This window comes from Streptopelia decaocto (assembly GCF_964273445.1).
Source record: "Streptopelia decaocto genome assembly, chromosome: 4".
NCBI lineage: Eukaryota > Metazoa > Chordata > Aves > Columbiformes > Columbidae > Streptopelia > Streptopelia decaocto.
Genome location: NC_138658.1, coordinates 54,618,212 through 54,631,444, shown reverse-complemented (window position 1 = coordinate 54,631,444; position 13,233 = coordinate 54,618,212). Strand labels below are relative to the sequence as shown.

General features: G+C 39.7%; 1 protein-coding gene across 3 annotated transcripts in view; it reads left to right on the top strand.

Annotated features, from left to right (window-relative positions):
• Positions 1-5,701, top strand: part of PGCKA1 (PDCD10 and GCKIII kinases associated 1) — a 43,162-nt gene extending 37,461 nt beyond the window's left edge. For 2 of the 3 annotated variants that reach the window (XM_082050288.1, XM_082050289.1), the window contains 2 exons: positions 2,477-2,524; positions 3,617-5,701. In XM_082050288.1, coding sequence (XP_081906414.1) covers positions 2,493-2,524; positions 3,617-4,571 — 987 coding nt within the window. In that variant the 5' untranslated portion in view covers positions 2,477-2,492 and the 3' untranslated portion in view covers positions 4,572-5,701. Of the gene's footprint in view, positions 1-2,297; positions 2,525-3,616 lie in introns of those variants that run through there. The other variant, XM_082050287.1, reaches the window with a different exon arrangement.
• The last annotated feature ends 7,532 nt before the right edge of the window (positions 5,702-13,233 follow it).

Genomic DNA, 13,233 nt, shown 5'->3' with positions numbered 1-13,233 from the left:
GCTCTTGGAGTTATCGTGATTTAGCAGAGCTGAAATAATATTTGCATGCTCTTACCCATGGCAAGCATGAGAGATGGTAAGGGTATGTACAGAAAGAGGCTTAACATAAGCCAAGCTACATTGCCTTTCCCATGAACAGAAAACACACGGTCACTTATCTAACACATGATAACCTGCCAACCACTGAACTTTGAAGGTTGAGTCTATCAACAGATGGCCAACTTAATGCAGTTTTTGTTCTTTCAGTTTAGAAGCCAGTTTAAGATAAATCTAAAGATGTCAGTCAAACCAAAACATGTCCATACAGGGCTTAGTTCAACTGAATTAGCTTGAAATCAGTCTTAACCTAAAGAAGGGCTATAGCTACTTCAGCTTTTAACACGATGAAAGCAAATTGTATTAAGAATTCCTCTTTGGTGGGAAAAGATGGCTTTGCAGGCACCACAAATAAGCCCCATATCCAGTCAAACCTGTACAAATGCCTTTGCACTGTAGAGCAACTGCACATAAGGAGTCTGTATACATGACCACCTCACCAGTTACTGCATCCTCTTCAGATGAAAAGCCCAGTATCAGAATTCCTGCTCTGACGTTGTTGAGGGATGGGGGACAATGACACGCAGCATGAGATCAGCAGAAATGTGGAAGGAAGAATGCATTTAAGGGAGAAGGAGAGAGAGAGAAGCAGCACCAAGACAGGGGAGGCAAAGCAGCTGCAGCAGTTTCTGCTCCAAAACAGTTCACGTGCAGATGAAGACAAAAAACCTAGCTAGGAGCAGCTACAGCTGAGCTAAAACCAGCTGATGAATGGCTGTAAGACCTTAGAGGCTCCAGGAATGAGGGGCTTGACATCAGGCATTTTGTTCAGCACTAACACCAGAGGAAGTCAGACTTCAGGGGAAAAAAAGTCAGACAATAAGCCCATACAGCAGAGAATTGTGATTGTAATTTCTGCTAGCATTATCACTGGTGCACAACTCAAGCCATGCCTGGTAAGAATAAATCAATACTACTTTCCTTCCTTGTTGTTTTGTGAATAAATCACTCTAGAAAACACCCAGACTTTGTATGATCAATTTGTTTTACGGGAAGCAAGCTGCTGTCCTTAGGCAATGGCAAAAGTATGTGAGGTTGTAGAACATCAAGACAAAAAGAAGCAGCCTGAATAATGATGGAAAAAACATATTAACAACCTGTCCTGACTTGATTAACTTGAAATAATATAGCCCCAATCCATAGATAATGTTTTTTTCTAGGATTTTGGGATGTTCAGATCCACGTCTTCAGTTTAGGTTCAGAACATAAAAGTTCTCAAGGGTCCAAATTAGCAAACTATTTATTCCCATAATAAAAGACTTTGGCCCATGAACCATGAAATAGCTCTTAGCATTTCACTGGGTCAGGCAATGATACATATACACTGAAATTTTGCAATACACAGAGATGTAGCAAAACACAAACACCCTGCTAGCTCTAGTCAAACTCTGAAAAATTTACCACAGTAAAAAGCAAGTGCAGCACTACATACAATAAAGTGCCAATCCCAGCAATATGTCTGTGTCTAACTAAGAGATAGTTCCACAAAAATGTCACCTCAGTGCTCAGTAGCTGTCACAGAGCCAACGGAGTGGAGACAGGAGTTATTAGGAAAGAATAAATCTGTGGTTCCCCACAGCTTGAAAACTCTGCAGTTGTGGTTCCCACATCTCATCTAAGAAGGAAGTTGAAATGTAAAAGGCCCAGACAAGCACCACAGGACAATCTATAGGCATAAAAAAATGTCAGTATAGGTAACATTTTAAAATATGAGGATTCTTCAGACTGGATATGATAACAGAAGGGGCAGTACAGGACCTGTACTATAGTGACAAGAAGACACGATGCTCATCACTTCTTATAATACAAGAACTAGAAGGCATAAAATACGCTATTAAGAATCAGGTTCAAGCCAAACAAAAGCAGGTGCTTCTTCACACAGGCAAAGCTGGGCTGTGAAACTCCTAAGTAATGGGTGCTGTGGATGCAAACAGTTTAACAGAGTTCAGAAAACAACTGGACAAATTCATGGAAGAGAAGTCCATCAATAGCTGCCAAATAAAAAATATTTTTAAAAAAAAAGTGCAACACACACACACATACAAAACCAAAACACCAGCGAACCACTACTGTCTGACTTGGGAGTCTCCAAATAATAAAATTGCTTAGGAAAATAGTCTGAGAGAACACCACTATCTACTTAAGAAATGTTAAATTCTTCCCCAGATTTCTCCCCAACTAAAGGCCACTGTCACTGCAAAACCGCAACCTAGAAAGAGCTTGAACTGTACTGCATCCATTCTTGTGTAGACGTCTTCCTTTTTAGCTAATGAAACTCTTCTAAACATCAACATCATTTTCAACGCAATTGCCCATACATTAATTTCATAATGCTTCACTCACTTTCCCTCTCCCTTGCCTCTCCTCTCTCTCTTTTCAGATTAAAGAAAATCCAGATGGGGTGCAGGTGCTGCAAAATGATACAAAGGTACAACAGAACGAAAGTTGCTTAGACTGAATAAAACAAGTGTATTAAAACATGTGTTTGTGCCCCACTACACCTGTTGCTTAAATAAAGCCTATTTACAAGGTTGGAGTTTTCCCAAAGTTTACAGTATCTTTAAAATCATGCCACAACATAGGCATACTGATTTGCTGTGAATGTCCTTTTGATTTACTGTAGTTGAGGTCCATTTCTAGAATTTCTATCCCACAAAAAAAAAAAAAAAAAAAAGTGCAGTATTGAAAATTCACCTTTTAGCAAAACTTTTTCTCATTTATGTAACATGAACTTCTTGCAGCTCAGTAGAACAAGGACCACAAACTTGGTCAGACCCTCCCTCTCTCCTAAGCAATGACAATGAACTACAGATCCTTGCCTCCATCATAACTTTAAAATGTAGTTAGTTATGGGAACGATTGCCACATGAAGTCTCCCCAGAGAGACTTTCTAGTTTTAGAAAGACAACACTTCAGCCCCACTTGATGGCAACTCCTCCCCTTGGCCACATCTTCAGAACAGGTAAGAAGTGGAAAAGAAAATTGGTGCTATGGGAGAAAGAGGGGAGATAAAGAGAGAGGTTCTGGAAGAAATAAATCAAGGAAAAGTTAAGGAGAGGAAAAGCTAAATAAGAAAGGAAAAAGGGGGGGACAAAAATTTTTGAAAGTACAAAAAGATAAAACTTGAAAGGAAGAAGACCAGTAAAAAAAGTGATATTTTAGCCACTACATGAGAATATATTAATTAACGATATATGTGATGACTACTCATTGGCTCATCTACCCCACAGAGAAAATAAAAAATAAAGCTGGAAACATGCAAGAACCAGCACAATGTTCTCTGATACCCCCCTCTTATGTTCCCGGTGAATCTCAGTACAGGGGTTAGCTACAGTCAGTCCCAGCAGACAGCACAGTTCAGCATTTCCATTCAGTTTAGCTCATCCTCGGGACCGGAGGTAAAGCTTAGTGACACCAGTTCCTCAAGATTTCCAGCTTAAAAACTAAGCTTAATCCTTTTTCTAATTATATTGATTAACAGCATAACAAACATTTCATCTACAAATTTTCCTCACTCCAGCTATATTTTTGATCCAGAAGAAGTACAATCACCTGGACACGTTCGTGAAGTGACCAGCTACAAGCACAATGAGCAAGGCAGCAATAAATCCAAATTCAAAGAGAACAGTGAAATTCAAGAACACAAAAATGAACTCCAGAAGGATGAGTTAAACAGAACAGAAAATAAACCCCAGGTAAGTAGCACGAAAGCAACTCTCTGGAACCACGGAGGCAATGATTTTCAAGAGGATGGCCTTGTGAAGTGTGTTGCAAAGCCTGATGTTGCAGTCAATGGTGGCAACTCCTGCACTGGAGTGCACCCCATGCTCAATCTCGACACAAACCCAGTGAAAGATGCCAATGAACAGGGACCCTCCAGCCAGTCAGCAGAGTCTCCTTCAACCAGCAGTACAGACTTTTACACCCAATTAAATAGGTCTGGCCAAGAACTTGACCTAGCGGCAGGCAGCCAGAGGAAGGCAGCCTGCAACGAGCCAAACAGTATTAAAGATGGGAACTTGCAGTCTGCAGACAACAGAATCTTTCTCAAAGGAAGTGCAATATTGAAGAAACAAAACAATGCCATACAACTGCCTGCTATTGATTATCCCCAGAATGGCAATCAAACCAGGAACTTTGTTGAAAAAGATAGCTTTTCAGTCAACTGTGTACAATCAGACCAAAATACTGGGCCTTCAGAAATACAGGGCCATGACCTTTGTGTCATCCCACCTTCGCCTATGAAGAAGAACAGTATTGAACCTTCTAAAACTGACTCCGCAAGTCTGAGTGAGGGCATTTCTGCTGGTATTCCTGCCATGACCATTACCAAAGCAGGAGAGGCACCCACACACCCCAAACACAAAGACATCAATGGAGAAATTGAGGAGGAAGATGCGGAAGTAGCAGCAGCTCTGGCTGCACTGGAAGCTGCAACCGCAGGGGAAAACGTCGAAGATGATGACGAGTACTAGATGAAGGCTTCTTTGTAATACACTGGGTAAGATCCAGATTTTATTTTTGGATCTATATAAGCACATGTGGACAGCTGTCATGAACAGCATATATAAAAGGAGTTGGGACTAAGCCTATGTCCCTTCAGTTGTTTTATACAGCCTTTGTAATTTCTGCTGCCCTAGGTAAGGAAGTGCTCCCTTGGCTAATGACAATACTAACACTCTTCTGTATGGGGCCAACCAGGAGGCCATAGCATCATTTCTTCCACACAGGATATTCTGCCAAATACTCACCTCACCTGGATTCATGCAAACATTTCCTTTGGTTTTGACCCTCAGGAGGGTCTGTGCGCACTGCATGTTCCAGGTTCAGAAAACATCCATTATTTAAAATGGAACTATAGAAGCCATGGAGGTAGAAACCACAGATTCCTATGTTAGCACAACAACAAAACCTGACCCAAAGTTCTATGATCCAATGAAGGCAGCTTGGCTTGCACTTCACTGCAGTTACAGTTCTGTTCCAGCTTAAGCCTAAATTCATGCATGTGCAGCTGGTGTTAGGATGGTAACCTCATCTCCTCCCTTACACCTCCCCTGCACTTTGATACCCCCAGTGACCCGCTTCAGTTCATTAAAACAGCAGAAGCCTAGCCAAATCCAAGAGAGTGGGCAACTTTCTGTTGGTTTGATGAGCTGAAGTAGCTCACTTAAGAGTCACACACACACTATCCAAGGTACTAAGAGGGATCAAGACGCAGTCCTAGCAGTTTGGATAGATTAAAACCATTGTAAACTAAAGCATGAGACCTATCAACTCTGCTAAGTTTTCCAGGCACACATCACTTGCCTTAACAATACAGTTTGCAAACAGGTTGTGTCTCAAACTTCCCCAGCAAGACGTGTTTTGTTTATATACAAACAGTGAAAGCCAGTGTGGTCCCATCCCTGGCTCTGCTGCAATCCTTAAATTTACGGCAGGAAAGTGACTGAGCTTTCAAATTGAATTATGTGTAAAATCTGAAAATATCAGAGCTGCATTCCTGCAGTGTTTACCCTTTTTCTCATCTTCAGACCAGTATGTTATAACTTTTCTTGTGGGAAGCAAAGGAGATACAGACCAACTTGGTGCTGCTATTTCATCCAATGTGGGATCTTAACAACTGAAATAGAAAGTGCTTGACATTTTACAGTGAAATGTTGTGGTTTCTGAGTCTGTTATAAACTCTTAATAAATTTTTTTTAATCATATGAAAAATCATCTGGTGACTTTTGTGCTTTATGTATTTTCTGATTACATAACAGTTGCATAAAAGAAGTACTATAAGATTTACAAAAAGCACCAACTATGTATTTGCCAACAGTATACGCTGAATGCTAGTCTATCCATTAACATGCATAAGGATCAGAATATTAAAAGTGGGCTCTACATAGTGTGCAGGTACTAAGGTTATTTCTGCATACATGCAGATTCCCTCTTTTCCTCCAAATACTGCAAGCCCAAATCAAGATTTCAGCTTCTCAAAACATTAATGATATCCCCAGGAGCAATTAAAAAAACCCTGAAGTCTCAGCTTCAAGGAAACTATATTCAGTTACAGAAGAAAGTCACCACATTGTATCTATAAAATAAAAAAGCTTTATATGTTGTTAAAGTATCATAGTACTGTCGACTTCTCTACCACTTTCCTACTTTAGCAGGCTATTCTAAACATTTTCATGAGCACATACAAGTTTTATGTACACATGTGTGTATCCAAGATTACTATAATACTGAATGACTGCAGAAGACTCCTTGCACATTGTATATTCCTGGTTATGGTTATGACAGGACATAGCATGTGTCTGCTTGTATACTGTAAGGTCTCAACTGTCCCTGCCCACCCCCATGGGCTTGCCCTGACCTGTCCAGGGCCCAGAAGCCCATTTCAGCCCCTCAGGGCCATCAGGCCCTACCCAGCCTGGCCAGGGGCCCCGCTGAGCTGGGCCTACCTGCAAGTCCACAGCCCAGGCCGGGCCTCAGCTGCAAGGCCCAGCCCTGCTGTCCCCACGTCCCAGCCCCGGGGAGCCGCCAGCCCCTGCTGCACCATGACACGAACCATGAAAAATTATTTACGTAAAAAAAAAAAAAAAAAGGAAAGAAATGCAACAAACACCGCAGGAAATTTATCCTATTTTTAAATATATACTCAATTAGATTTTTCTAACTCCAACCTGAACTTCAAGTGGAAATTACAGTAAGTTCTCATCTTGCTCCCCAAAAATTAATATACACCAGAGAAGAGCACCTGGGCAAGCCCAACCAGTGCCCTGGACACCCAAACCAGGTGTCCCTTCCACAGGCACCTGCCCAGAATCATCGGCCACCAGACATAACTTCTCTGCAAGAGATCAGCTGGGCCACAAACATGGAATTTCTGCTAGGCCCAGTTTTCATTGTCTTAAAATCTAAGAAAGACAAAAAACAGTGTAAAGTAAGTGTGTCCACTGCATTGGAAATAACTGCTCAATGCTTTTCTTAACCAAAAAGAAAAAAAAAAAAAAGCATATGCATACCTCAAATTTGCAGGATATGGAAAACTACCATAAAATAAATTCATGAGGTATCACCAACATTCAGACTCAGCTTATCTACTATGTAAATGCATCCTGTATGTTTGGGTTTGTGGTTTGGTTTTTGGTGGTAGTGGTTTTAGTTTGGGTTTTTTAAAGCACATATATATATATACACACATATACATATATACATACATATATATATATATATATATAATTTTTAAAATATATATTTATATATGTGTTTATTTCCCTCCAGCTCTGCCATGTCACAGCTGAATGTCAGACTGCCATACACTTTTCACAATAAATGTGAAAGTGTCAATTATTTCAGAGATTGTTTTTAAATACCACACAGAATTTCCTCCATAAAAAGCAGCTTTAAAATAATTATGTGAGAACCAAATCTTATTCAGTTCCCTCAGATACTGATGCAACAGAACACAAACACTGCCACCTTGAACAATCCCTTTTGCTCAGACAATTGTGAGAGAAAAATTTATTATCTTGAGAAAAACAGGAAAGTCACAGGAAAAACTGTTACTGGAATCAAGAGTATAGTGTATGTTTTAAGAATTCCCTCCAAAACTACATAGCTTTTAAGACGTCTCTTCTTTACCCCAAACACCATAGCTTCAGATAGCAATCAATTATGGTTCCTATACTCAGAGGGTTCACTTATGAAGCAGAGCTTAAATGTTTCCACTTTCCTCTGATACAAAAGGAATTAATGAGGGAGCTGGTCAGCAAATATCTATTTTTAATGTTTCTATACTTAATTTAACTCTGTTTAGGTGAGTGTGAAGACACATGTAGCAATAAACAACAAGCAACAGGATGGGAAACTACGTTAACACCTGGTATTTCTATGAAAGACTATACATTTTGGAAGCTCACGTTTTACTTGCTATTCTCTAAAGCTAGTAACACAGCTTAAAGCTTTCCATATATAAGCAAAGAGACATTGAGCAAGAGTAAGCTTAGCAGTTCTCATTTAGCAGCGGGTCACCACTAGGTTATGAAAAACCTTTCAGATCACCGCAGAGATTCCAGATATGGCAACAGGCGTGGAAGGCAGCCCAGTCCACCCAATTCAAGGAAATTAATTATTTCCTAGACAAAACCTTATGGGGGAAGTTTGTTTACAGAGCAACAAAAGAACCTGAAATTTGATACTGTAGATTTCTTCAGTTCAGCCAACAAAACCCTGACAAGAAAGCAGGAACCTGGAAATAAATAAAATTCATATATTTTTTTATTTTAAAGAACAAAGGCAATCAGCTGGGCAAGTGTTGCTATGGAGTCTTCCCATTAAAAATCTAAACCCGAAAGTCTATTATTTTCCAAAAGATACTTCAGATTTGATTAAAGTAATCTAAAAATACCATTTTTTATCATTTAAATCATGAAAAAAGAAACACTGGCTTAATAATAAAAAAAATAATCTAAACCGTATATTGTATTTGTAATTTGAATTACCCAAATGAGGTTTAATTTTCCAAAAGATTGATCCTTGCCAATGTATCACGTTTTGCTAAATAAGAATACAATATCTTGACATTTATTAAGGCCTGTGTATATGGTATTGCATACATTTATTCAAATGTCTATTGCATATTTTAATTACATTGAAATAACAAAGCTTAATAGATTATCTTGAATTACGATATCTCTCCTTGTATGTAGATGGAAATTGGAATACATCTAAACTGTGCAAGAGCATCACTTGAAAATTAAATATATTAGAACTTCTTTAACATGCTGAATACACAAGAACGTAAATTTATCAAAGTCAGTCTACATTAAAAACTAATTTATTTTTAGAGGAAGTTTTATCAACAGAATTGTTTCAGACACTGTGTCCTTCTAGGTTTTAGAACACCTAGATCACACAATGTTTAACAGTAATTGTTAGAAGCAGGTTTAAGACTTTTTCATTGGTCTTTTTAACACAAACTGCCCTTGGCAAAGACAATTTTTCTTAATAATGAAATCAAACCAGAAACACCTCAGCTCCTTCCCTGGCCAGGCTTTCCAAATTCCATGCATTCACATACACAGCTAGACATCTTGGTCTCAGGACTCCCTTCTCCGTTAACAATTTCACTTGGCATCTCATGGAGATTTGGTTTTAAACTTTCCTTCATTTTGAACCTTTGCAATCATTTTCTCAACTTCAGATCAGGCAATCCTTGAACTGAAGTAGGTGGATAAACAGAAGACAGGGAACACTGCCTGCATCTCCAAATGATGCTACCACTGACTGATCACAGCTGCAAACTCTGTCCCACCTGCCTTGGGACTTTTTCCATTTCAAACAATGAGCTGTTGAAACTTTGGAAGAAGCTAAATGTGCATCCTGGATTCTATGAGAGATTGTAACAGATTATAGCAATTTTATGCCTTAGCATAAGCAGTCACAACTTTATTATTGTTGTTTAATACCATTTTAATCTTGTTAACATGGTTTAATACAACTTCAAAACAGAAGTTTATTAAACAAACTTACTCCCCCACCCTGCACCACTTCCTCCTCTAGTCAGAGAAAAGTAATATTGCCTTGTAGAATTTGTTTCAGAGAACAGGATTCTCTCAATGAAGCAGGAAAGACAATGGCTGTCTTGGTTTTGTTTTTAATCCAACTGCTGAAGTACAGATCCCAAGCAGTCATCTCACAACCATCACAAACAAAACTATGCAAGTTATAGCATTTCCTGCTCTGAATCTTGACGGAAATGATTCTAAACAGTACTTAACAGGTTTTTGGTGTACTTCATAATTCAATTACTGTACATTACCAAGTGAAAAACATTTTTTTCTGTATCAAAGTAGAAAAAACGAGTCTTTCAGGAAATACAGTATCCCAATATTATGTCAGGTTGCAGACTACTTAAGTGCTGCACTGACCCCACAATAAAACCATGTCACATAAAGACTGCAGTTTAATTTGTCTGCTTATTGATCTCCCTTCTATTTACTCTGAGACAGAGAGTAGCTTGATTTTTATGAGGGTGCAGAAGCAAAAAGGAGCAAGACAACACCCTCAGTTACTCACCTGAACCTCAAGCACAGCCAGATTTTCAATATTCTGTGATCACACATGCTATCCCTTGCTCTCAGTACTTGGGAGATGTACAAGTGATAGCAAGTAACTTACCCAGACATCCAAAAGGAAAGGAAGTGACAAATACAAGAAAACTACTGAGCAAAATTAATGTATAAAAGGGATTAAAGTATTTTTTAAGCATTTGAGGACAAACTGTATGGATCTGGCCAAGAATGAATAATGTAGGTTGTTTCTACCTCATGCCTAAAGGTTGATATATAAATAAAGCTTTACTTTCCTTTAGTTCGCATTTGGGAACCTCTTCCAGAAGCAAGATGATATCACAAGAACTCGGGGACATTCCTCAGTTTGATTTTTCATGTAATTTTCAGAAAAAAAAAATAAGACCCACACTAATTTCTTTATTTCCAATATGTGTTACACAAAGAGATTCTGCTGTGGCCAAGAGTGGCACATGTTTCTCAACAATCCATATCCAGAACTGAGGAAATATTACAGACTTTTAATCCCACAAATTTTGGTTTGGTAGATAAAAGCAGTGCAGGGGTTAATCTAACAAGTATACTGTGTACTTTGCCAGAACAATGCCGCTGTCTGATTTTGGTTATTGTTACTTTTTAATGATTAATCTCCTGTTTATGCAGACTTGCATATGAAAGTAATCCAGTTAGCATCTGAAAAAAAGAACTGCACTGAAGATCCAACATTAATCAAAATCAAGACAAATTATCAAAAGCACTACAAAATACTACACATATTTCACCCTGACTGGGAATTACTTTCCCAGAGTCATGCATGAGCGTTAATTAGCAGTCGACGCATGCTGCTATTGTTTTGACATACGCCACGCAGATCCTGTTCTTCCCCAGTGCTTTGATTAAAAATTTGGCTCAGGGAGAAGTTTATGTTCCTTTTAATAAGTGTGGCAGGTAGTTCCAGGCCACGGGCAGGGCAGGGGCCGCAGCTGCACTGCCAGGCCCTGTGTGGAGAAACAGTGAGGCACCTCACATCGCCCATTGAATTGGAGCTTGTAATTATTCCTCCCCACACACATACACTCCCAGTTTGTTAAATTATCAATAGAAGCTTTAATAGCTCCCTCTGCTGCCAGAAAATATATATTACAGCTGGTCTGTGCAAAACCTCCTAACGGAACAGTGACATTGCTGCCTCTCTATTCATATACCTGTGTGTGCATATACGCACACAGGTAGGTAGAATCCTTGAAAAAGAAGACTTAGGAAATTCTATAGGTATTTTAATTTAACATTCTCCTAAGACTGCTGCATTTAAAGGATAATTATTTTGACTGTAAATCAAAATACCGAAGGCAAGTACTTAAACATTCGTTAATTTCATATGGTAATTTCAACATTACTATCTTATTCAATGCAAAAATCATGCTATATTGCGTGAGTATCTAGCTAGATATATAGTGATGTCCATGGAGCAGAGGCTAATTTTTTAGGACAGTAAGAAACAATAATTTGTCTTAAACTGCTGCTGCCCTGACTGTCACTACTATTTGTTAGTCTTCCTCACATCTTCCCAAGTCTTCCACACTCTGGTTGCTGCCTGCTCTCTGTACCTGCCCCTTCACCGTCACTGCCAGGTTTGTTAGTTGTTATGCAGTTGCTTTTTTGCAATAGCACAATGGCTGTTTTTGCTGCACGCCAACAGCTATGGGAGGTTTACGGAGGCAAACACTCTCTAGTCCCCGTGACCACCGTTCCCAGAAGGACACAGCCGCACAGCACGAGTGTGACAGCGCCTGCCCACCCCCACGTGCCCAGGGAAACACCACAGGGATGAGTAACTGAAAACAGGTGAGGAAACAACAGCTAACAGGAGAAATGGGGAGCTGGGAAAGAGAGTTTACACATATAAAGTGAATTACATTCATATGAGAAATATATCTGTCAGAATATCCTCTTGTGGAAGACAGCTAAATCTGATGCCATTGCATCTCTACAGCACTAGGGGTTGCACAGTTCTAATTTAAGAGTTCTTTCACTTAAGATGTAACAGGCCTACCCTGCAAAGACTTTACACAGACACGAATCAAACTCGACTGCATTTCCAGAAACAGATGGCTAAGCACTACCCACATAACAGGCTCTGGACTAAGGCCAATCCATGTCACAGGTGACTTGGTCTCTCTTCTTACCTAAACTTTCTAGCAAAATATACCACCAACCCACTCATCCCCCCATCACAGATAACTAAGGGGTCACTTACTCTAACAGCACAGCTTTCAGACCTCACTGGTACATCTCCTCACAGGCTTACACCATCTTCACACTTGCAGCACTACCGCCCTGGGGTCTCTCCTGGATTCATTCCTCTCTCAGGGAGTTAGAGGAACAGACTCCTACTTCCCTAAACAGCTTCCTTTTCCTCATCTTGCTCCAGCCTTACGTATCCTTTTCCCAGTTTTGCCTCACAGGTGACGTTAACCTGCCAGGAAGGCAGCGCGAGGCTGACCAGCAGCACAGAGACCGGCTGGCCCTGCCACAGCTGCTGGGGAGGGGAGGAGAAAAGGTGCATCCCGAGCTAGAGGGACAACCCAGTTACAGCAAGAGTAAACACACCAGCAGCACCTCATTGCACACCACCTACAACTGAAGAGGAAAAAAGTTTAAAAAAAAAACCAAAAACAACAAGGATACAGAAAACAAGACAGAAATGGAAATTGCATCCAGCATCTGCGAGTATTTTGAGCATAAGTGCAAACTTCCCTCAAACAAAATTCAAAAATACAGCACACCACGAAACACTGAGGAAAAACAGTAAATCTAAATCAGTCTTTATCTAGCCAAGTCTTACATGTTGTTCACTAATATTAGATAGCCAAGGCTTAACCACTCTGTTTTCTTGTTTATTCATTAGCAGCAGTGTCACATGCTTAGCAGGAAAAAGGAAAGAACAGGCCTAACATCCACAGAAACTCTAGTTTAATGGATACAAATTGATTTGCACTTCACACTACATCTGGGGCATGGGTGAGAGTACTCAACATCCACTACACATCCAGGAAACTTAATTCCTTAGGAGAGA